General features: G+C 40.6%; 1 protein-coding gene across 4 annotated transcripts in view; it reads right to left on the minus strand.

Moving 5' to 3' along the window:
* LOC111872214 (G kinase-anchoring protein 1) overlaps nt 1-23,543 on the minus strand; it is an 86,310-nt gene that overhangs the window by 27,727 nt on the left and 35,040 nt on the right. For 2 of the 4 annotated variants that reach the window (XR_002844185.1, XM_023865875.2), the window contains exons 3-5: nt 21,196-21,537; nt 13,000-13,165; nt 5,673-5,824 (exon numbers count right to left, since the gene is read on the minus strand). Coding sequence is in view for 3 of the 4 variants with exons in the window: in XM_023865875.2 (XP_023721643.1) it covers nt 5,673-5,824; nt 13,000-13,165; nt 21,196-21,537 (660 nt within the window). In the remaining variant the exon portion in view is untranslated. Of the gene's footprint in view, nt 1-5,661; nt 5,825-12,999; nt 13,166-21,195; nt 21,538-23,543 lie in introns of all 4 variants that reach the window. The other 2 variants (XM_023865874.2, XM_023865876.1) reach the window with 1 other exon arrangement.

Genomic DNA, 23,543 nt, shown 5'->3' on the forward strand with positions numbered 1-23,543 from the left:
AACCTATGCAGACATATTGAGGGCGTAGGTCACAAACTGTACACGGACGATTTCTTTTCGTCACCAGACTTGTTTGAGGAACTGATGACAAAGGACATAACATGCTGTGGGACAGTCAGACCTAATCGGAAGGGCTTGCCTGACGATTTTTGACAAAGACAATTTTGACTGAAGAAAGGTGACATTCGTGTTAGGGTGAGATGGAACTTGATGGCACTAGTTTGGAAGGACAAACGTGACGTTTACATACTGACAAACATGCATTGTCCTCCAGCAGAAGGTAGTTTCTGTGATGAGCATGGAAATGCCATCAAGCCAGCAATTGTTGCTGACTACAACACGCAAATGGGTTATGTCGACAAAGCAGACAGAATGGCAAACAGTTATAGCATCAGTCGTCGGACCTGGAAATGGACAAATAGACTACTTTTTCCATTTCCTGGATGTGATCCTGTTGTCATCCTGTGGCGCGAAATTGTCACACAAAGAATTTTGTCTCGCCCTTGTGTGCAATATGCTCGAACATGCAGCAAGGGGTCCACCTCACCCTCAACGGTCCATGGGTCGACCTCCTGCTGTGTCATCGGCAATATCTCAATTAGAGGAGGCCACTTGACATCACTGGCCGACTTCCTCTAATAAGAGACTGAGGTGTCGTGTGTGCTCTTCGCGTAGGAAACGAAGTTACATCCAGACAAAATGCGTGAAGTGCGACGTTGGACTCTGCATTTCTGGATGTTTCCAACTGTTCCAAATGAAGGCAACATTCAGTTAGATGATGCAGGAGGGAAGACAGTCTACTTATAAAGCTGGTGTCCAAAAATAATGAAAGTAGAACAAGAATTTCTATCTTAAAATTAGATTTTAAAACATTGTGTGCATATGTGGACTGCGAGTCACCATACGGTGTCGTTCAGCCACTCGGCTTTACTTTAAAGGTCCCCATATGGTGTCTTTTGGCTCATAAAGGTTAAGCAAACCTCTCACAATGCTATGGGAATGTGGGGGAGCACCGTCCTGTTGGATAACGTAGTCATTGGAATCTTTGGTCAATTGTGGAAACAACCAATTTTCCAGCATGTCTTGATAGGTGATACCAGTCACTGTTGCTTCAGTGAAGAAAAAAGGCCCGTACATTTTTTGTTGAGAGACAGCACAGAAGATGTTAATTTTCGGAGAATCACGCTTGTGCTCAATCTGTGCATGGGGATTTTGTGTCCCCCAGATACATACGTTGTGTTGGTTAACTATCCCACTCAGATGAAAAGTGGCTTCATCACTGAAAACGAGACGTTCCAGGAAACCATCATCTTCCATCTTCTCTTGAATGTCCTCAGCAAAATGAGTTCTGGCTACCTTGTCTTGTGGTTTCAGAGCTTGCAACAGTTGCAACTTGTACGGTTTCATTATTATCTGCTTACGCAGCAACCTCCACAACGTCACTGTTGGCATTTGCAATTCTCTGCTTCCTCTACGTAATGATTTTCTTGGGCTTCTCTGATATGTCTCCCTCACTCTTTCCACATCTGCATGTGGCACACATGACCACCCAGAACTCTTGCCTTTACAGAGACATCCACTGTCCACAAACTGCCAGTACCATCTGCGAATGTTGTTTTCATGTGGTGAAAAACGTACACGAAATTTACGGCGCACTGTAACAATGGATTTAGACACCTCAAATCTCAGCATGCAATAGGCCTTCTCCTGCTGGGTCGCCATCTTACATTTCATGCCTCCTAGGAAAGAGCGCGATATACAAAATGAAAATTTGAGAGCCGCGTTATGAGTCCGTATATGTTTTGCTTTTCATCACCAAAAACTGATGCGGATATATGGCAATGAAACCCCACCATTCTTTTAGGAACACCCTGTAGAAGTACAATGAGTTGTAAGTGTAATGGCAGTGGCTACCTATCACTGCAAACTGATATGCCAGGTACAGAGGTGCAACTGCACTTCACTGATGTGTCATAGCTTATTCCAGACAACACCCGAAAATGTGAACTGGGAAAGACTGCAAACAAACGCCTCCTATGCAGAGCATCTAACTTCACACAAATTGCACTAAGCCTGACACAGATGTCAAATACATTTCCATTGGTGGGTGAGAGTTGAAGAATATTAAAGCTACCTTTTGAGCAAAAATGGCACTCCAATGTTCATCTGTCAACCAAGAGTCAGGTACACAAGGGAATCTGGTGGACAACCATGGGATGCAATGCAAAGCTACTCAGAGCGAAGTGATCATGAAGCTGACAGTTGGAAGTTCCCAGTCTTTAACAGTCACTGACTGAGAGAAACTCTCCTAGTCAGCATGTCTGATCATCCATTTTGGATGATGGGATAAGACTAGGGAGGGGATATACTGATGTGAAGATTTACATGGTAATTATCATTACCATTCAAGATTCCTGGCCCATGAAAAAAGCAAGTATCTGCACCTGTGTTTAGAAGTATGAAAATCAAACCTAGCACATACGTAGGTAAGTAAAAAATTATCTGCACTCTTGTTTTCCAATCCATATATACAAAAGTAGGGGTTGAACAAGTACTTCATTTTTCTACATAGTCTCCTCCCTTTTCGATGCACTTGGTCCAGCAGTCCAAAAGCTTGCGTATTCCCTCCACGAAGAAGGTTTTCAGTTGGTTGCGCAACCTTTTATGCACCGCTTCCCCCACTTCTTTGTCCGCAGAAAATCAAAAACCTCGTAAAACATCTTTGAGTGGTCCAAAGTGATGATAGTCAGAAAGGGCGAGATCTAGGCTGTAGGCAGGGTGTTCCAGCACCTCAAAACACAAATGGTTAATGGTTTCAACAGTCCGGCCGTCCTTGTGTGAGTGTTCATTGTCATGCAACAACGACACTTTCTTCGACAACAGACCTCGGCGTTTGGTGCGAATTGCTAGCTTCAGATTGTTGGCCAGCAAATCACTGTATCTTGCACTGTTGATCGTACACCCTTTTTCCAGGTAGTCTTCCAGTATAGGCCTTTTTGAGTCCCAAAAAACCGTTAGCATCACCTTTCCCACAAAAGATCGAGTCTTCAATTTCATCTTCGCTTGCAATCCCGGGTGTTTCCACGCCATACTCTGGCTTTTGGAATCTGGCTCATAGTGATTAATCCACATATGAATTTCAGCCCCTGACACACCTTCCAATCAGAGAAATCTGATCACTATTCTTTGTTAACCGTTCAGCGTGGTTTGACGTGTATGTTTCATCAGGTATTTAAATCGTCTGGGGGGGTTCGACGTGTATGTTTCGTCCAGCTGCACACCTATGTTATAACGCCCATAATAATTGATGCATTTGCTGTAGATTGTTAGATTTTTCACTGGCCTGTTGTCAGGAGTACCGTATTTAATGACACACGAGTTTCGCTGCGCTAATTCATCGTTACATATGCCTGTCTGGCAGCAAAATTCCTGTTGCTCTTGGGAGAGGTTTAGTCGGTCCAACTGTAATGGATGGAGTGTTTTCTTTCCTATGAACTTATAAACAGCAGAGACGTGATATGTGCTCTGTTTATAATATCATATTGCCCTGAGCTGGCCACACTAACACACTCAATTGGAATTCTTAGAAGATGGATGTACAAAAATGTATTCATGAAGTTATTCTAAGAACTGGCTGGTATGTAGTGCACGAAAGCAGAGCTTAGCTGACTCAAAAAATTATTTATGGTCATCCCTCGAAACGACCACCAAGGTCAGTACGATAAAATGGAGTCAACTGGAGCGATAATACATGAAGGAATGAGTTCTTTTCCCTCCCCCACANATGTCTCATTATATACTGTCCTTCTGACAACAGGCCAGCGAAAAATCTAACAATCTACAGCAAAACCATCAATTATTATGGGCGTTATAACATAGGTGTGCAGCTGGACGAAACATAGACGTCGAACCCCCGCAGACGATTTAAATACCTTGACGAAACATACACGTCAAACCATGCTGAACGTTTAACTAAAATACCTGTCCCTCCACTGGCCTCACGACAGCAGAGATGGTCATAACAGTGGGCTGCATAACAATGAAGGATTAATTTGTCAGAGGGACAGAATAAATTTCCTATATACAGATGATGGCTGGGTAAGTGAGGGAAAATGGATACATTCAAATGAAGCAGGTAAAAAGAAATTGTGAAAAGCAATTTCATACAATTGAAGAAAAAACTATGGCACTTTGAAGGTGGATCACCTGACTCTCCCTCTATGTATACCTTCTTGAATGCCACAGCTGTCAGCCAGTAAGTCCAGTGTTTTGCTATGGTTGCATATGAGTGCAGTCTCAATCTGATTTTTTTTCTGACTATGTGAGGCCATGAACAGGAAACCTGTTTTGTTCAGACTATTGTGTGGTGCATGCTTAGTGACAGTCAAGAATCTGTGTATTCATGCTGTGTGCTGGGATCTGATGGGGTGAATCCTGATACCAGGACTAGCAGCATTTGACATATCACCTGTATGTGCAGATATCTCTCTGCCTTCGTGGTCAACTGTAGCACATGATGTTGTGCTGCCAAGTACAAAAGAGGTGATGTGACTGGAAATTGCATATGTTTGTATTGCAGCAGTGACTCCTCAAGAATGGCATATAATAGGTATATATGCCTGGTTTTGGGCTTGCTTTCCAGAACTACTGTCAGGAATCAAGAAAGTAAAGACTGTTTTTACTCTCACTTCCTGGATAGCTTTCTTGAGTACACACAGGGGAGATCTCCTATTGCTAGGTGCATGCCATCCAGCACAGTTGATGCAGCAAGGTGGGCTGAAACACAGTATCTCACCATGCCCACACTATTTGCAATTGTTATACCCAACACTGGAAGCCCACTACAGCTGTGTGCATTCAAACCTCTCATGCTGAAAACATCTGATCAGGTTAGGCACACAGAGATTAAGTGGGACCCTTTCATGCCCAACATGAATGAGGGAACATTTCAAATACAGTATGAAGCCAGTGATGAGAACTCCCTTGCAGAAATTGAACATATATGCTTTTCTAAGTGAACAGGATGGGACCCAAGGAGAATGGCTTTCAGGAATACCTCTGGCTACATTCTCTCACAACTGATCTAACCTACAATATTCCAACCTCCAGTCAGGCTGCAATTCTAACTATACTGGCTATGCCATCTACAGCTTTCTGGGTATAAAATGAGTTAATACCTAGTATGACATTTTCACGATTCTTAAACTTAAACATAATGAAGCACTGGGAGATTGTTTCAGTTTTGTATCAGACATACATGGATGTCAATTAGCTATACTGAAAAGATCTATAACCTGGAATTTCATTCAATAATAAAAATAATACATAACTCTGAACAATTCAAGTTGACTTATGATGTAAAGAATTTTCTGTAAGCTATCCTATCATTTGCTGAACAAATGATAAAACAAAGTGCATGAATCCTGAAAACAATATGTGCTTCCTGAGAATGACAAATCATTGACGTGCATGGCAATGAAGGCATTTTATGTACTGTGTAAATGGGCAATGGTAATAACAGATATTTTGCCTCTAATGATGCAAACATGTTTCAAATCTTAGCAGTCAGAAGTTTTCACATTAAAAACCTCCTCTCATTACTGAAATAATAAGCATGATTTGATATTATTTCACAATATACTGAAATTTACTGTGAAGTACCTCAAGGTTACCTGTGCCTTGCTCTTAGAGTCTAAGGTGAGGGCACGCACTTTTGATCTTTCTTGTTCTAGTTGTGCATGGAGGCTGGACACTTCTGTGGACAGTTCATCTTTCACTCTTCGTAATTTTTCCACTTCAAACAGGGCTTCTGCTTTGTCTTTCACTGTCATCAAGAAAGCATAAAATATTTACAGCACTTCTCTTTTCTAACAACAAATGTCACAAAACTTGTAACACATCTGTAATACCACACATTACATCTAATTGACAAATTATTCCTAAACTATGTAATTTGAAATGAAAGCTTCCTTTTAAAAATTAAGATGTCTATAAGGAACAAATAATTTAATAAAGTTTGGTGGTACTGCTGGTTCATCTGACTGCATGAAACATTTGTATTAAAAACTCTGTGGCCTGTAGTCTGCAAGCGAACTATGCCAACCGAGTGACCACCGCTTGTCAGTGAAGTTAGTGCCAACTTTAGCAGATAGAGGGGGTCACATGGTCAGTGCAATGGATCCCTATAGCTGTTAACCTCGGTCTTTTAGACCAGAGCTGTTATTTCCTCAAAACAGCTCTTCAATTATCCTCACAAGGCTGAGTGGACCCCATTCCAGACATACTACTTCTCAGAAAATTTGGTAGCGCCAGGAATCGAACCTGGGACCTCTGGATCTGTAGCCAGGAAGTATGACCACTCGACCACAGAGGAGGTCATGAAACATTTGTATACTGAAATATTACAATAAATTCTGGCAGGTTTCATAAATATACTCATTAAAAAGTAATTTGATTCCAATGAAATGAAGTGCAGTAGTAAACCCTTGGTTATCCAGTATCCAAGCATCCACAATTCTCATCCAACCAGCAAAAATTTCAAGGAAAATTTACCACTTTTTAAAAGTTATTCAAAAACAAATTTGTGAAGAGCATATTTTCACCTGCCAAGCAGTAGTACTTCTCCCAGCCACAATTAGCAGCAATATCCAGTGTCCTACCCTAATCAAATGCCATTACAGTAGAAGCTATCTGAATTTATCATCATATTACAGTACATGTGCATGACATCTTTCACCCACTGGCTGTCATGTTACCTAGGAAGACTCCCATACAGAAACTAAACCGAAAATGTGTTCTGAATACGTATTTGGTCCTCGCAAGAGCCTCTAACAACAAGCACACCACATTCCCAGTCCACGATAGATACTGAGAAGTTTACTATAGAAATATTTAACATAATTTGTGAAGTATACTGTTTTGTGTATCATTTGTAACAAACACCAGGAACCTAACCTAACAGTCATCTAGCTGGTTGAGAAAATCTCCCCATTTCATGGAGCCTGAACCCTATCCTGAAGGTGTGGCAATAGTGGTGCATAAAAGTGTAGTGAGGAGTGTTGTTAACTCTTTGACTGGCGCGAAGGGTATTTAAATCCCACCCCTGTCCTGGCAGGCCCTTTAAACCTTGTGTCGCTAAAATGCATGTTGTTACTTTTTCCCAAACAACTTCAACAAAAATTGGTTTTTAAAAACGAAATTTTTAGGAACTAATTAAAATTCAATATTTTATGCAATAAATGCTTTTCCACACCTCTTTATTTGTTTTTCTTCGTGTGATAAACATTGAAACATGAAAGTTTGCAGAGAGCCACACCACAGCCTGCACACATGATACTTGTTTCTTTTCTAACCTTGTAATTAGCACTCATGCGACACTTTCTCAGGGCACCATTCTTCTTATTGTTACTGTTAGGAACATGGACCATTTTGTGAATTTTCAAGACACCCTCTAGACGATTTGCTGGCTCTTTCACTGGTGGTCTTTTCAAGGTCGAGGGCGGAGGCGTGACTGCACTCTAGTCTGACCCATTAGATTCGTCATCCACTTCATTCCTTGACTTTTCTCCCTCTCCACACTGTTTGTTTGGTTCAGTCATTTTTCTACACAGTCCAATATAAAATCTTTGAATCTGTAATTTCTCTTCTTGTATTTTTCGTTTGTTGTGTTCTTTTTGAATAGAATGAAACTATTCAACCGCAAAGACATGTTTTGTCCAAACCATGGGTGTGAAATATGGGCCTAGTGGACAAATATTCTTCAATTTCAGGGCGTTTGTCGATTCCTGTCATGAACACAATTCCTAAGTATGTCCAGATTTCATCTGATGTGACATAATTGTAATTGTGTTTTCGAGAGTGAGGAGCTAACTCATGTGCGTTGAAGTGCTGGTGAGCATAGCGATTGGTTTCAGTTGTGATGTGATTTACCAAGTCGTCATCCAGAAAAAATTTTAATCCATGAAAAGGGATGCATTTTATGTGTTATATCAATTTTGATCCTGAAACTATTAGCAAATGGAAGTAGTGGGGGTACAATGTCTCCGTACGTTCATGAGATGGGCGTGTCAGGCACCGCACTCGTGGTAGGTAAATGTTCATGATTACTGTCTTGTGGATCATTGTCTATCACTGTATTATTGTCACTATCAACTTCATCCAATTCAGGAATCATTATTTCATCGCCACTATCATCATCAGAAAAAATGTCGTTCTCAACATTTTCCAGCTGGTCTGTAGGAACACGAAGACACTTGCTGCAAGAAGCCATGGTGAAACTGAATGAATGTGAAATATTTTCTGACCTTTTCCTTCTCAGAGGGTTCTGACAGTAATATAGACCCCCACAAAGTTTACAAGGGTTCTTTACAAACATGCACAAAAACTATCATAAATATGTCTTTGGTTGATGAGTGCCAAGAGAGCAAAGAAGGGACGAGATTGTCAAAGCGTTAAAACACGCCAACGCCAGGGAACGGCTGGCATCGTCCGGGCGTTAAAACACGCCCGCGCCAGTCAAAGAGTTAAGAAGATTGTTTGTAATGACAGAATTATTGCTCTGAAGTTAAAGGCGGAACCAGTAGATATACTGATTATGCAAGTGTACATGCCAACATCAGAGTATGAAGATGATGAAGTGGAAAAAGTGTATGACGCAATTGAAGAAATTCTTCAGGATGATGGAAGAGGTGACACAAACAGCATCATATTGGGAGACTGGAATAGCATTGTGGGTAATGAACCATATCAGAATATTGTTTGATCACATGGACTAGGAAGACGGAATCACAGGGGTCAAATGCTTACTGACTTTTGTGAAATAAATGGACTGATTGTTACCAACACTTGGTTCAAGAAGCCAAAGAGAAGAATTTACACATGGAAGGCACCTGGGGATTGGAGGAGGCATCAGCTGGACTACATCCTTGTGAAACATCGATTCAGAAACAGCGTGAAGGATGTGAAGATGCTTCCTGGGGCAGATATTGACTCTGACCACAACTCAGTGGTTGCCAAGTTTCAAACCAGGTTGAAGAAAATTATAAGATTCCAAAAGCGCAGACCCACATTGGATTTGGAAAAGTTATATGCTCAAAGACAAAGCATGCAGGAGACCCTAGAAGAGAAACTCGGTGCAACTGAAAGTGAAAGCGGAAATGCTGAAGTTCAGTGGAACAATATAAAAGAATGGATGTTAGATACTATTAGCGAATTGGTTAGTAAAGTTGAGAAGACAGCAAGAAAACCATGGGTTATACAAGAGATGATGAGTAAAATGGAGGAGCGAAGGAAATGGAAGAATGTAAACAATGAAGAAGGCAGGAGGAAATACAAGAGACTGAGGAATGAATTGAAAAAGAGCCACTGACAGGGCCAAAAAGGAATATCTTGAGAAGATATGTAATGGGATTATAAAATTTCAAAGGACAGGACATTATGATTTGATGTACAAGAAGACAAAAGAACTAGGATGGAAAGAGAACCATGCGATTCAAAATACTGGCATCGAAGACTCCCAGGGGAATAGAATAGTAGATCAGAGGCAAGTGCTGAAAATTTGGGAAAATTATATAACAGAACTATATGATCGACCTAATTGGCCAGAAACCTTGGAAGTGGAACCGGAAGAAGAAGTAGATACAGACGAGAAAGGACCATATAGTTTACAAAGTGAGGTGGAAAAAGTTATCAAGGACATGAGGAATGGAAAGGCTACAGGAGATGATGATGTACCTGGAGATGTGCTTAAGTTACTGGGAGAAGGTGGTTTGAAAACACTGACAAAACTAATAAACACCATATATGAAAGTGGNGGGATGATGAGAATTATAGCAGAATGAACTTTGGAGACAGATGAAAAACTGTGTGCTTGCTTTATAGAATTGGCAGAAGGCATATGACCGTGTAAACTGGACCAAATTAATGCAGATCCTAAAGGAAACAGGTATCAACTGGCATGAAAGAAGATTGATTAGTAAATTGTACATGGATCAGAAAGTTTGAGTGCGACTGGACAGAGGGGAGACAAGAAGTGTGAAGATTGGAAGAGTTTGACAAGGATGCTATTTATCACAAATTTTGTTCAAATTTTACAGCGAATGCCTTACCAAAGAAGCTCTGGACGGGCTTGGAGACTTCAAATTAGGAGAGCAAATTATTGAAACTGTGAAATATGCAGAAGACCTTGTGTTAATGGCTATGGAAGAAACTGTGCCACAGGGTATGATTGATAGACTAATTGAAATTGGAAGGTGCTATGGCATGGAAATGAATGTGGAAAAAACAAAAGTAATGAAAATTTTGAGACAACCAACCCCAGTCACAATAAAGATAGACCAAAAACAACAGGAGAATGTGAAATGTTTTAAATATTTGGGTAGCTTGTTAACAGATGATGGAAGGTGTACGTGTGAAATTAAATCTAGGATTGCCATGGCAAAAGCTGCATTTAGCAAGAAGAAGAATCTTTTTACAAGCAAAGTGCACTTAAATTTTAGAAAGAAATTAGTGAAATGCTACATTTGGAGCATTGCTTTGTATGGGGCTGAAACTTGGACACTTAGGGCAGTAGATCAGAAACACCTGGAAAACTTCGAAATGTGGTGTTGGAGAAGGATGGAGAAGATCAGTTGGACCGATTATGTGAGAAATGAAGATGTGTTATTTAGAGTCAGTGAGCAGAGAAATATCCTACACGAAATAAGAAAATGGAAGGCTATTTGGATTGGTCATATCTTATGCGGTAACTGCCTTCTAAGCAGCCTCCATAGTCTAGGTGTAACGTTCCTACCTCATGACTCAAGGTACGTGGGTTCAAACCTGGCAGAGGTCGTAGAATTTTTAAGGGCGGAAAAATTCAGGGAACAAGTCCTCTGTGAGGGACTTTAAGCCGTGGGTCCCATGTTGTAGATTTACGGCACGTAAAAGAACCTCATGCCTCTGGAGGCCTCTGAGCTAAATTAGGCCAAAAGTTTCCTGCCCAAATAGTTTCCAATGCCTCCGATAGATGGGGAAGTATTAGGTACCACTGCCAGAGGAGGGATGACCTCGCTGACAGAAAGGGACTAATTATTAGATATCACTGCCAAGTAGAGAGTAGAAACCTTGCTGGCAGAAAGGGGCTAAAGTATTAGGTATCATTGACAGAGGAGGGACTAACTCGCTGACAGAAAGGGACTAACTATTAGATACCACTGCCAAGCAGAGGGTAGAAACCTCACTGGCAGAAAGGGACTGAGAGCGAGCACCAATATCGGTAGGGGATGGAGACGGAAGAAATTAAAAGGGGAATGTGCAATAGACTATCAGACGCGGTGCATGGGGAAACCCACCCCCTCAATACTGAATCACAGAACTGCCTTCTAAAAGAAGTTCTTGAAGGAAAGATAGAGGGGTTGATAAAAGTGACCAGAAGACGAGGAAGAAGACATAAGAAGATGCTGGATGACCTTGGGGACAGAAGAGGATATTTTAGTTTGAAGGAGAAAGCTCTAAATCGCATCAAGTGGAGTAACTGTTTTGGAAGAGACTGTGGACCTGTCGTCTTGACAGATTACAGATGAATGAATGAATCCCATCTCTGCCTAGGTTTCCTGAACAATGCCATGCATGCATCCCCAATCAACATCGCATGCTGCCCACCCCATCCTCCTTTATGTGATTACATTAATAAGATTTTGGCAAAAAATACAAAATACTGTGACATGTGAATCCATTCCATAGGTAACAGCTTGTTGACACACACATATCCAGATGACTAGTTAGTACAGTCAGCTGTTGAGCAACAGCTCGATAAGCACTGTTTTCGCAGCAACCTAGACAGACATTTCCTGCACAACGGAGGTGTCATTTTCATGACAAGGGATAGCTGAACTGTTCAACTCAAAGAGTCCCCTATTCGGTACACCAAGCATATATAATGTAGCAGCAGTAGCAGTAGCAGAGTAAGAAGTTTGTCCGCAGTGAATCGGCGTGCTTTCAAGAGCTAAGCAGGGCTAAGCATAATTTGAGAAGACTAGAGGCTATGCATCAGTGCAAGATCCAGGCAAAAGTGAGAGATTCATTATCCAGAAGGAGTAAATGTCTATTATAATCCAGTGTAATTGTAACACAGCATCAAATAAATCCAATCATCAAATCTAGAATCTACAATTATTCATCATGCTACCCTTTTTACATGACAATATGAAGATCTTGATTAAGCAATTTTCTTGGGTCTGCCACTGCTACCTCCTACTTAGGTTCCAACATTCTCCTCAGCACCTTTCTCAGACTTGCTCAATGTATGTTCTTCCCACAATATGGGTGACAAAGTTTCATCAAGATACAAAACATGTAAGCTGACAGTTTTGTATATTTTAACCCTTAATTCTCAATAGATACAAAGAAAATAATTCTAAACTGAATGGCAGCAACAGGTTCAAATTTAACCCAACTTCTTTAGACTTTCATGGTGGTACATCAGTGAGGTTAACTCTATTCTTGGACTGTTACAGCATGTGGATATGGACAATGTTGCCAAAGTGTTGTAGGTACATGAGGCCTCCAGGATCAAAATGTGCTGATTGGTGAGTCTGTGTATATAGAGCACTGCACTGATAAGTAACAGGGGAAGGGAAGAAGACAGGGCAGTCATGGTGCCCCATCTGGGCCAGTAAAGACAGCAGACCAGGAAAGTTGTGCAGACAGCCTTTTAAGGGCCTACAAGTGCACCAAAAAACTCATCAGCAACTGATGCTCTCACATGGTCATTCATCCACATACTCAACTGAATGCTGCATATAGAAAGAAACTCACCAACCTACATATTTTGACCGTGAATATGGTGGCAGCATGTACTTCTGAAACATTGACAATATCACCTATATCCATGTGGTGTAACAATCCAAGAACAGAACTAACATCATTAATTTTTGTTCACTGGTTTTCCACACTCTTTCAAGGCTATTAACATGGACATTCAATATTTAATTAAAATAAGCCACACTATGAAATGCTTACTTTCTCCTAGAGCCAGAATATTGCAGAGCTTTTTGTTTCTTGTTTTAACATTGTGTAACTCTTCCTTGAGTTTCACTACTTCTTCTTTCAATGATCTTATTTCTTTATTTCTTTCCTCTAGAGCATCTTCAAACTGTGCAACTGTAATGGCTTCTTGGATAAATGGCTGCAATAAATCATCCACAGCTTGAAAAACTGAATTGACTGAAAAGACAAATTTTATAGCTGATTAACAAAAACTAAAAACAACACAGGAAGAGACTCATGGAAGGGTTCCACACACACCATCAATAGGTATTTACTCACAACAATAATCCTGTGAAGATATAAAAAGCATTCGAAGATGTTTTGAAACATTTCCTGCCATGATATGTTGCTAAATGACCTAGTTCACCATTCTGTCAACAATCTGCAGTATACGAATGTATCGTAAGTTACAGTGAATAAATTAATCTCTGTTAAATGTCTCATGGCAGTCTCTATGTAAAAGATGTCAATTTCTAAGGACGTTTTTTAACAGTGTTGTCTTTCTATAACTTCCAAGATTATACAGTGCTTAATTAATTAAACACAAGGACACCTTAACCTTTACCTTTATATGTATTGTCACGTGTTGGGTATATGTCATGCGACAAATAACTTTACACCATATAGAATGTAGCGAACTTATTCTGCATTCATTCTTACACTTATAAAATTCACAACTACACAGTTACTGCCATCTGCAGTTTCACAATTACTTCTCCTGTAGTCATTTCCATTCACTCAATGACAATGGACTTCAACTCACCCCGGCAAATGCTAGACTGCAACTGACTGGTTACTGTCTCTCTCTCTAGTAACTCTTATAAACATTCAGTCAGACAGCAGAAAACCCACATCGCTTCACTGTTGCGTAAACGCCATGTTTACAGGCCTTGCTGGGGAACGCTACTGAGAGTTCTTTATAGCTGCGTAGTAACCACGGTGTACCCTGTTATGTCACTGTGGGGGAGGGGGACAGAGTGTTGACTGGCTTGTTACCATAGCAGCAGCAGTTGCTCCAATGCTGTTATGTCACCGCTGGAGGGGGGGGGGGGGTCCTGCATAGCACAAATACGTCACACTGCTCCCTTCTAAAGGTTGTTCATCCCAAACAGCCTAATGGTGCATCCCTATTCCTCTTCTTCCAAGGCTGTGCTTGCTGCGTCTCCTGTTGTTTCGGCCACTCCTTGCAGCAACTATTCTCCAGCCATTACATCCTCTGCTCCCTTCTTAAGATTGTTCGTCCCGAACAATTCCATGGTCCAGCGTTCATCGATCTGTTGTCCCACATTCACTCCTCACTCTCATCCATCGCACATTCACTCTCACTGGGGAGGCCAGTACTTCTACATTACTGGCTCCTCCTCTATCCGTTGTTTTGTTTTGCATTTCGGATGGGGTCGACCCCTCCATAGTGACCAATCCTTGATCATGTCTTTCTTGAGAAGTTCCCTTTGTCAACGTAATAGTGTGGCCTGCATTCACTGACATCATCGTTCCTCCTGGTCTTCCCACCGCTTGCTGGTACGAGACCATGGTGCAACATTGCCCACTGCTGGTTTCTTTTCACTGTTACGGTCATCCCACAATGGTGTAGACATTTGTCAACGGCCAATTCCTTTCTCCGGGATCTGAAGGTTCCCTGGGTAATTTCCTTCTTGAAGGTATCTGTCCTGCATCGTGCCACTGCTGTACGGCGGGGCACCTTCCGGTCCATTTGTGTTTTCCGTGTCACTTTTGCATGGTGGCTCATTCCTCTGCAGGCAATGGCCAGTCTTCCTCGGCACCCATCCTGACACTGGGTCCATTCATTCATTTTTCACTGTTTTTGGTCCCTATGCCTTTTTTTCTTTGGTTCTCCAACCAGCTTTACTTCGGCGTCTACTATGGGTACCTCTCACTGTTCTGCCACCTCAGGTTTCATGTCCACTGAGGTCAGCTCTTCTCCTTCTGAATGTGCCTCCATCTCTTGGCAGGCCATCGTCCCCATGTCTCTTTATGGTTTGGTTTCGGCAACCATCTCCTTGTGGCTGGTGGTCATATTTTCTCGCGTGGCTTCCATCCTTGCTTTGATCACTTCCGTTTCCACTTGGATGGCTTCCGTTTCTGCGGCAGTCTTTTCTCGCCAGACTGCCATCTCTTCTTACCAGGCCTTTCTATCAGTATCTGCCTTTTATCGCCAGGCTTTCGAGTCGGCGTACATTTTGGCCAGGAAATCTTCTTGAGTGGCCAGCAGGCGTTCCATCATTTATTCCATTTTCATCATGTGGCAGTATAATTCGTTGCAACTTGTGGCGTGTTTAAGTTCGTAAACCAATTCTGACACCAAATTGTCACATGTTGGGTGTATAACGCAACAGTATGCCATAATATTCCTGTATTTATAGGTACATAGTGACAACATTACAGCGTTCTTCACTTCACCTCAGATAAAAGAAACTTAAATATTTATGGCTCATAACCAAAAGTTAGCTCTATATAACACATAGAGTTATTGATAATATTTATTACATTCCTGTCAATGCGAAACTATTTCCATCAGGAGGAGTTTGACGTCTAAAGTGACATATTTCGGCACGTGTGTGCCATCTTAAGGTCTCGTATTTAGTTAAAATTATTGGCAGCATAGACTTTCCACGTAAACCATGTAGATCCACTGGTGTGTCATATATTATATACTGTATTATATACTATAAAGGGCTGATTCCATATCCACTGGTTAACATTACAGTTATTTTGTTGAAGTTGTTAAGTACTGAAAGATTTATATCAACATGCAGCACTGAACACACACTACCTACCTAATTCACATGTTTCCTTGTTCTACTGCTCTTCCTGGGGTCACCTGGCCTGAGTTCTTCTTGATACTCTTATGTATTTGTATGGAGCAGGGAGTGGTTTTGTTGGTTTCAATCTTACTCCTACCCAGACAACATGAACTCAGGTCAAGCTTCACCAGGAAGAATGACGGAACAAGGGAACTTGTGAAGTGGAGAGACAGTGTATGTTCAGTGCTGCACATTCAAGATAAACATTCAATATCTACAACTTCAGCAAAACAGATAAAATACAAACCCACTACAACATGTGCATGCACACATTATATATTGTGCTCAGCATACTGGTGGATCCACTTAGATTACATGGAAAATTCAAGCAAAGCAGGAACTTCTGAATGCCCCATTCAGCAACCAGGGAAAGCTGACACGTCCAAGCAGAGAGAAACTTCAACCGAAACCCTTAGGAGGCCTAGGTCGGAGGGTAGTATTCCTACAAAAATGACGAGATCTCCAAAAAAGACCCAGGGACTCTAGGGGACCAGGGACCTACAAGAAGGTGCTGACCAACATAAAGATAGCTATCTTCAAGAGATAAGCTAACATAAGATGACCTGAACAATATCCAGAAACTGGGAAGGGAGTTGTGGGGGACTTCTTTAGGAGGATTACAACACCCAAAGTCTTACACACTCGAGGGAGGTGAATTAATATTAATATATATACATGTACACTAAACTCTCGATTATCGGGGATAATGGTGGGGACGGAAATCACAATTAATCGAAAACCTGGTTAAGACAAATTTTATTAAAAGTAGTACTGTAATACTGTACCTTCATAATACTATAGGCCTACCTGCATTTAATTTATTCAACCTCATTTTTATGTCATCTCATGGTCTATTTAATACTTTTTTACATTACACTGAAGTATGAATTAGTTATTTCAATCACAGTCTTCAACAACATCCAACACTTTTTACGAATATTCACACTTAACACTTAAAAAAATTTAATACTGTCATTTGCCTTTTCACGGCATTTCCTTTTTACGGATATCTGTACATAGCCTACGTAATATTAGCTCGTCACTTAATAAACTGTTCTCTTCACTCTCAAGATAGCCTAGTAAGGATTCCAAATGATTAAGAGCAGCACCATGTGATATTTTCTTACTAGCAGCACTGTCCACCTCTTCCTCATTCTCACGTGCTTCCTGCTCTTCTGGCTGCACCCCCACTGAACTTACGATTTCGTCACTGCTTAACATTTCGAAGCCTGGCTCACATGAGTCAGAGTCAAACCACTATCTTATATTTTCCTTGTTGACTTCTTCACCACCATGAACTTGGTTAGCCAATTTTGTCAATTCTATAGCTATATCATTTTCACTGAATCCAATGAATCCATGGATTTCGTCATCTTCATTAGTGATGAAAGGCATTAGTTTCTTCCATGAATTTTTCAATACACATGGCTTAACTGTATCCCACACTGTTGAAATCTCATGTATGGCATCTAACATTGAAAAAGACTTCCAGAAACACATCAGATCATTGCCTTCATCGATGTACTTTTGTAGCAAATTTGATCTGTAGATTCTCTTCATACTTGAGATAACTCCTTGATCCATTGGTTGGATAAGTGTGGTAACATTAGGAGGAAAACATTTCACAAAAATATTTCAATCATCTGACCTCAGGAGACTTTCGTTAGGATGTGAGGGCGCATTGTCAATGAGGAGCACAGCTTTCTCAGGTAGGCCTTGCGATTTTAGATGGTCACGAACTTGAGGCACAAATTTAAAATCAAACAATTCTTTAAATATCGCTCTATTCATCCAAGCTCCTTGCTGGTTAAAATAATGGATAGGCAGACTTGAAGCTACTGTTCCTTTAAAAGCGCGTGGTCTTTTCGCTTTGCCGGTAACTACTGGTGTTAGTTTGTGTGTTCCTGATGCATTAGAACAGCACAAGGCTGTCAATCTCTCCTTACTGGATTTGTGACCTGGAGCCTGTCTTTCATTTTGAAATGCCAAAGTTCTGGTTGGCAAGCACTTCCAATAAAGACCCGTTTCATCGGCATTATAGATTTGTTCTGGCAACAGATTTTCACTTTTCATGAAACTATCAAAATTTGTGCAAAATTGAACTGATGATAAGTCCCTTGACAATTTCTCACCTTGAATACTAATTTCTCGTATTCCATGACGCTGCTTGAAACGTGTTAGCCAACCGAAAGAAGCATCAAAACTTCCTTGTAGTTCAAGTCTTCGGAAAAAAAATTCGCTTGTTTAGCACAAACTGCTCCTGTTATTGTTGTTCCCTGTGCCCTTAGTTGATTAAACCAGATCAGCATTGCTTTGTCGAGATCATAATATGTCGATTTTTTCATGGTTTTCTTCTTCATTCAGCTTGAATTAGAAGACGAAGCAAAGGAAATTAATTGATTCTTTTGTTTTTTCAAATTACGAACAGTTTGTTCTCCAATACCATATTGCATTGTTAATTCTTTAACTACACCTGTTTTTTCCCAACGGATTGATAATTTCAAGTTTCTGTTGAATACTTAACACAACATGCTTCCTTTTACACCCTGACATTTTGCTAATGCACTTGAAGATTGATACAAAGAGACTAACTGGGGCGGTGTATCTGTCCTTGAAACTTTCCACAAATCCTTGCATTCTTTCACCCCTACCCTAGAACATCGTGTTAGCATAACGGGACCAAAAAATGCAGAGCTCAGTTCACACTAATGCAAAAATAGTGTTACAACTCACCACGTGGAATAAAGGTGAATGAATATTAAACAACATATAAGCGTCAAAAAAGCCCCAGTTAAGCCGCAAACTGGTTTATCCACCCCCGGATAATCGAGAGTTGAGTGTGTGTGCCAACCAACAATCTGGTCAATGGCTTGTCAGAGCCATGTGATCAAGCAATCAAAAATTTGATGGGTGCTGGGCACATTCAAAACATTTAAGTCTGCAGGAACAGATGGAATTGTACCGGAACTCTTGCAGCAAGGGATGGATCTTTTAGTCCCACACCTATGCTGCATATTTACAGAGCTTGCATCGCGCATGGATTTATTCCCATGGCCTGGAGGCAAGTTACAGTGACATTTATTCCTTAGTCCGGGAAACTTGATTACACCAAGGTCAAGGCTTAATGTCATATTAGTCTATAGTCTTTCCTCTTGAAAACGATGGAGAAACTAGCGGATAGGCATATTAAGGGTGGTGTATTGACAATTCATCCTCTTCACCGAAACCAACATGCTTAGCAAAAAGTCAATCCACTGAAACCGCACTTCATAATGTGGCAGCACGCACAGAAAATGCTACTGAACACAAGGATCTTGCCCTTGGAGCATTCCCTGACATAGAGGAAGTTCTTGACAGAACCTCATTTGACACAATAAAACAGGCTGCTGAAAGGCATGGCACTGAGCCCGCAATAGGTAGATGGATCCGTGCTATGCTGGAAAGCAGGAACACAATTGCTACATTGTCAGGAGAGACCCTGGGAGTGTCAGTGACCAGGGGATGTCAGCAGGAAGGTGTGCTTTCGCCTATGCCATGGAGCCTGGTCATGTACGATCTTCTTTGGGAGCTCAACAACAGTGGGTATTACATGGTAGGATATGCTGATGATATAGCAATTCTAATCAATGGGAAATTCCCTCAGACTTGTCAGAGGTCTTAACAAACAGCCCTGTGCACAGTTCAACAGTGGTGTGAAAGAAAAAATGTGTCTATCAACTTAAATAAGACTGTAGTTGTACCCTTTACTAGAAAAAGGAACATAAAGGGGATCAAGAAGCCAACCCTCTTCAGTAGAAGAATCGAGGTATGCAGTGATGTCAAGTACCTTGGAATATCATTAAACAAGGAACTGACATGGAAAATGCAGGTGGATAAGGTTTTCAACAAGGCCTATAAAGCCTTCTGGATATGCAGAGGCACATTTGTGAGAACTTGGGGACTGAAACCAAAGGCTATATATATTGGATATACACTGCAGTGGTAAGACCTATGGTTACCTATGCTGCCACTATATGATATCCTAGAGTTAAACTCAAGGCAAGTCAAGCAGAACTTAGCAAACTGCAAAGGATGGCCTGCTTGGGAATAACAGGAGTAATGAGAACAGCTCCAACACCTCTGTTGAAGCTAAACAGAGACCAATTAAGATGGGTGACAGGACTATTTACAGGACACTATCACCTTCAAAGACACTTTTTCAAACTGGGACAGGCATATGATCCCACTTGTTTCAGGTGCCTAGAAAAGACTGAATCAGCCATACATATCCTATGTGATTGTGAGGCCATAACTATTTAAGATTTTGTCGCCTGGGCCAGTACTTCATGGAACCAAGTGACCATTATGATGTCCCCATAAATAGGGTCGTACATTTCATCCAAAGTGTAGGTGAATAAAGGGTTAATCAAAGGGGAAGCACAACAGATGAGTGAGGGTCACGCGCGCGCATACACACACACACACAAACAAAACTTTCTTTAACTGGTTCACACCTGTTCTTGTGTACATTCTATTAACTATTAACACCTAAGTTTTCCAAGTGAAATCTTTTTGAATTTCCAACTACAATTTTGTACGAATTTCTTATTTCATACAAGTAATACATGCCCAGCCTATCGCATTCCCCTTGATTTGACTATAATAGCATTAATAAATTACAACAGAAAAATTAAATGTAAAAATGTCCATGGTTTATTCTGACCGTCTTACAGTGTATACACTTTTTCACCTTATTCTTCACTTCCACACTACATGTTTCGGCATTAATGTGCCATCTTCAGGTGTCTTTATGCACATTAAACTATTGTACTGCATGCCATAATGTCTTCATTCTAAAATGACGAAAATCTGTATTCGTCATATAGGACGATGAATTCTAAATAATAAAACTTTTCAGGATTCTTCCTACGTCGCACTCAAACATGCGAATTATGCCAATCCTCTTTTATGTGAGCATTCTTCCTACATATATCTGTGTTGTGTTTTGCTCCTGTTACTGCATGCGTTGTACTGCTCTGTACAGATTTTAGTCATTTTAGAATGAAGACATTATGGCATGCAGTACAATAGTTTAACGTGCATAAAGACACCTGAGGATGGCACATTAGTGCCGAAACATGTAGTGTGGAAGTGAAGAATAAGGTGTAAAAGTGTATACACTGTAAGACGGTCAGCATAAACCATGGACATGAATGAGTGTAGCAGGACGCTAAAATATAACATTGATAAATGTAAAAATATAAGACAAGATATAGAAATATATCTATTACCTGTGGTATTGTAGAAATACTACTGTATTGCAGTACTACTGACATTTGTAACTGTGAAATAAAGTTAAACCTACCTCTCGAGCTTTCCTAAGTTCTAACGTTTGTTCTCTATCCAGAGCCTTCTTTGTGTCATCCTCAATTCTGTCAAAGAACTCCTTATCTTGTTCATTCACTTTGCTGTTCATCATGGACTCACCCATTCCACTTTCACAAACAGAATCTAAATGGAGACTATTGAACTGTTCTAGAGACATGGGCTGGGCTTTGTTGGACTTCTTGTTTTTCTTGCTGGCATTCTTTTTCTCTTCTTCAGCATCCTTTCTTAACTGTTCATACAGATCCTTCTTCTCTTCATAATCCAGCTTAGATAGAAGAATGGCCTGATGTAGATCCTGTTCATAGTTTCCATCTACAAACTGTAAAAGAATTTGGCTTAACATAAGAGTTATTCGTTACAATGCAAACATATAAACAAGTACAGCAATTACATCTAAAGTTCAGTCATGATGTTATATTAATACAATAATTAACTTTCCAGACATCCACGGTCCTATTTTCATTTAAAATGGACATTTCTGGATGAACTGTCTCCTTCCTCAAGTAAAACGCCTACTCAGTGGGGCCAAATCAATACTGCTAGTACCTATCTCCGAACACCAGAAGCAACAAAGAGCAGGTTATATAAACCAAACAAGAGAAACAACCTGTGGGAGGTAAGATAAATTTAAAGACATATACAGCCAATGAATGAGACCCTCCCACCTGTGGCTGTGCATAATGCAACAGTCAAAGTCCATAAAACCGAAGTCCAACTGAAACAGAAGCTGAAACCACTGAATTAATTCTAAAAAGGACAACTATAGGTGCTACAAAATCAATGATAACACACAGTGTACTGGCCTTTCAAATCTTACATAATACATATAAGACATATAAAGACATACAAAAAAAATACAAAAATAATACAAATAAATATAAGCTGAACAAGTAGAGGATTAAAATTCATGCATAAAATTTCCTACAAACCAATGAAGACCTAGCTGCAAACAAACCAATTCTGATAATACTGTGGCACATTGGCTCAAAGGAAGAACTGTGGAGCCAGAGAAACAAACACTGATACGTAATGTCTCTGTAAAGTAAAAAAAAAAAAAGTAAAGCTATCCCGGTATCAGGCCATGAAGGCCCATAGGGTTGTGAGACGTTGAGGGTCCCACACTACCTAGACAATCAGCTCAAAGATGGCGGTAAGGTTGTCAGCCTTAAGGCTCCCACACACAGACGCAATACTCAGCTCGGTACGGTACGGGATGATATCTAATTACATTGCGGTATGAGGTCCACACACTGGCGCAGGACTCCGAGGAACGCAATATTATCGCAGTCGGTATATCACCTCGGTATTTTGGTTTACCATGCACACTCAGTAGACCGCGCTGTATCGCAGCGGTAAATAGTCATGGATCCGTCTTTGGAGGAAGAAGTTTTGCTTCTAGCTGCCTCTCTTGATGAAGACGAAGGTGAATCCAGGTATTTTACTGAATACAAAATCTGCGTAGATCTTTTCTTCCACATTTTCAGTATGTCACACACACACACACACACATATATACACAAATATTTACAATTCCATAATGAGTCTCTAATTAAGTACGTATAAGTGGTTGCTATGTGTGTTCCTACTTTAGGCAAAAGAGACAAATCACTTGGGTTCATGATATAAACTTGTTAAGAGAGGAACTGGAGGAGTTTTATACATTGATACCCCAACCCCTGAAGGACAAAAAACGGTTCTAATATGTTTCAGGATGAATACTGACAGGTTTGATGAAATCCTGAGAGCCATCAGGCAAGATATCACTAAACAGTATACCAATTGGCGGAGGCCTATTCTTGCCATGAAGTGGAGGATTTTTGAGACCCATAGAACTGAAAGAAGGAAATATAAAACACATTGTATCAGCAGCGTGTTTGCTTCATAATTTTCTACGTCTCAAAAACTGTGATGAAAAGTACAGGGAAGAACTGCTACGAGTGGAGCCATTAGAAGGAGAAATGTTCCCTATCCAGCCTTTACATCTCCCAAGGGCGGCAAACGTTAGCTACGTTATTAGAGAGCAGTCTGTTGCATACTTCAACTAGATGACTGCCCCTGGAATTCGTGTTAGTGAACGGAACTGGTGCATAGCCTACATTAAGAATGTCCACAGTTACTGTATACTTAACCCTATATAAATATATACAAATTTTTCTACTTGCTGTCTCTGTTCATTGTAACAGCCAATTCCTTCCACTTTCTATCCTTAGCACGCGAATCCTTGTACATCAGATGACGAGTATCGTACAATAAAGCATTTTCTTTGACAAAATCTAGTATTTGTTCCATTTGGCTACCCATGTTGTTTCACGTACGTAAAGATAC

The sequence above is a fragment of the Cryptotermes secundus genome, unplaced genomic scaffold, assembly GCF_002891405.2.
Source record: "Cryptotermes secundus unplaced genomic scaffold, Csec_1.0 scaffold710, whole genome shotgun sequence".
NCBI lineage: Eukaryota > Metazoa > Arthropoda > Insecta > Blattodea > Kalotermitidae > Cryptotermes > Cryptotermes secundus.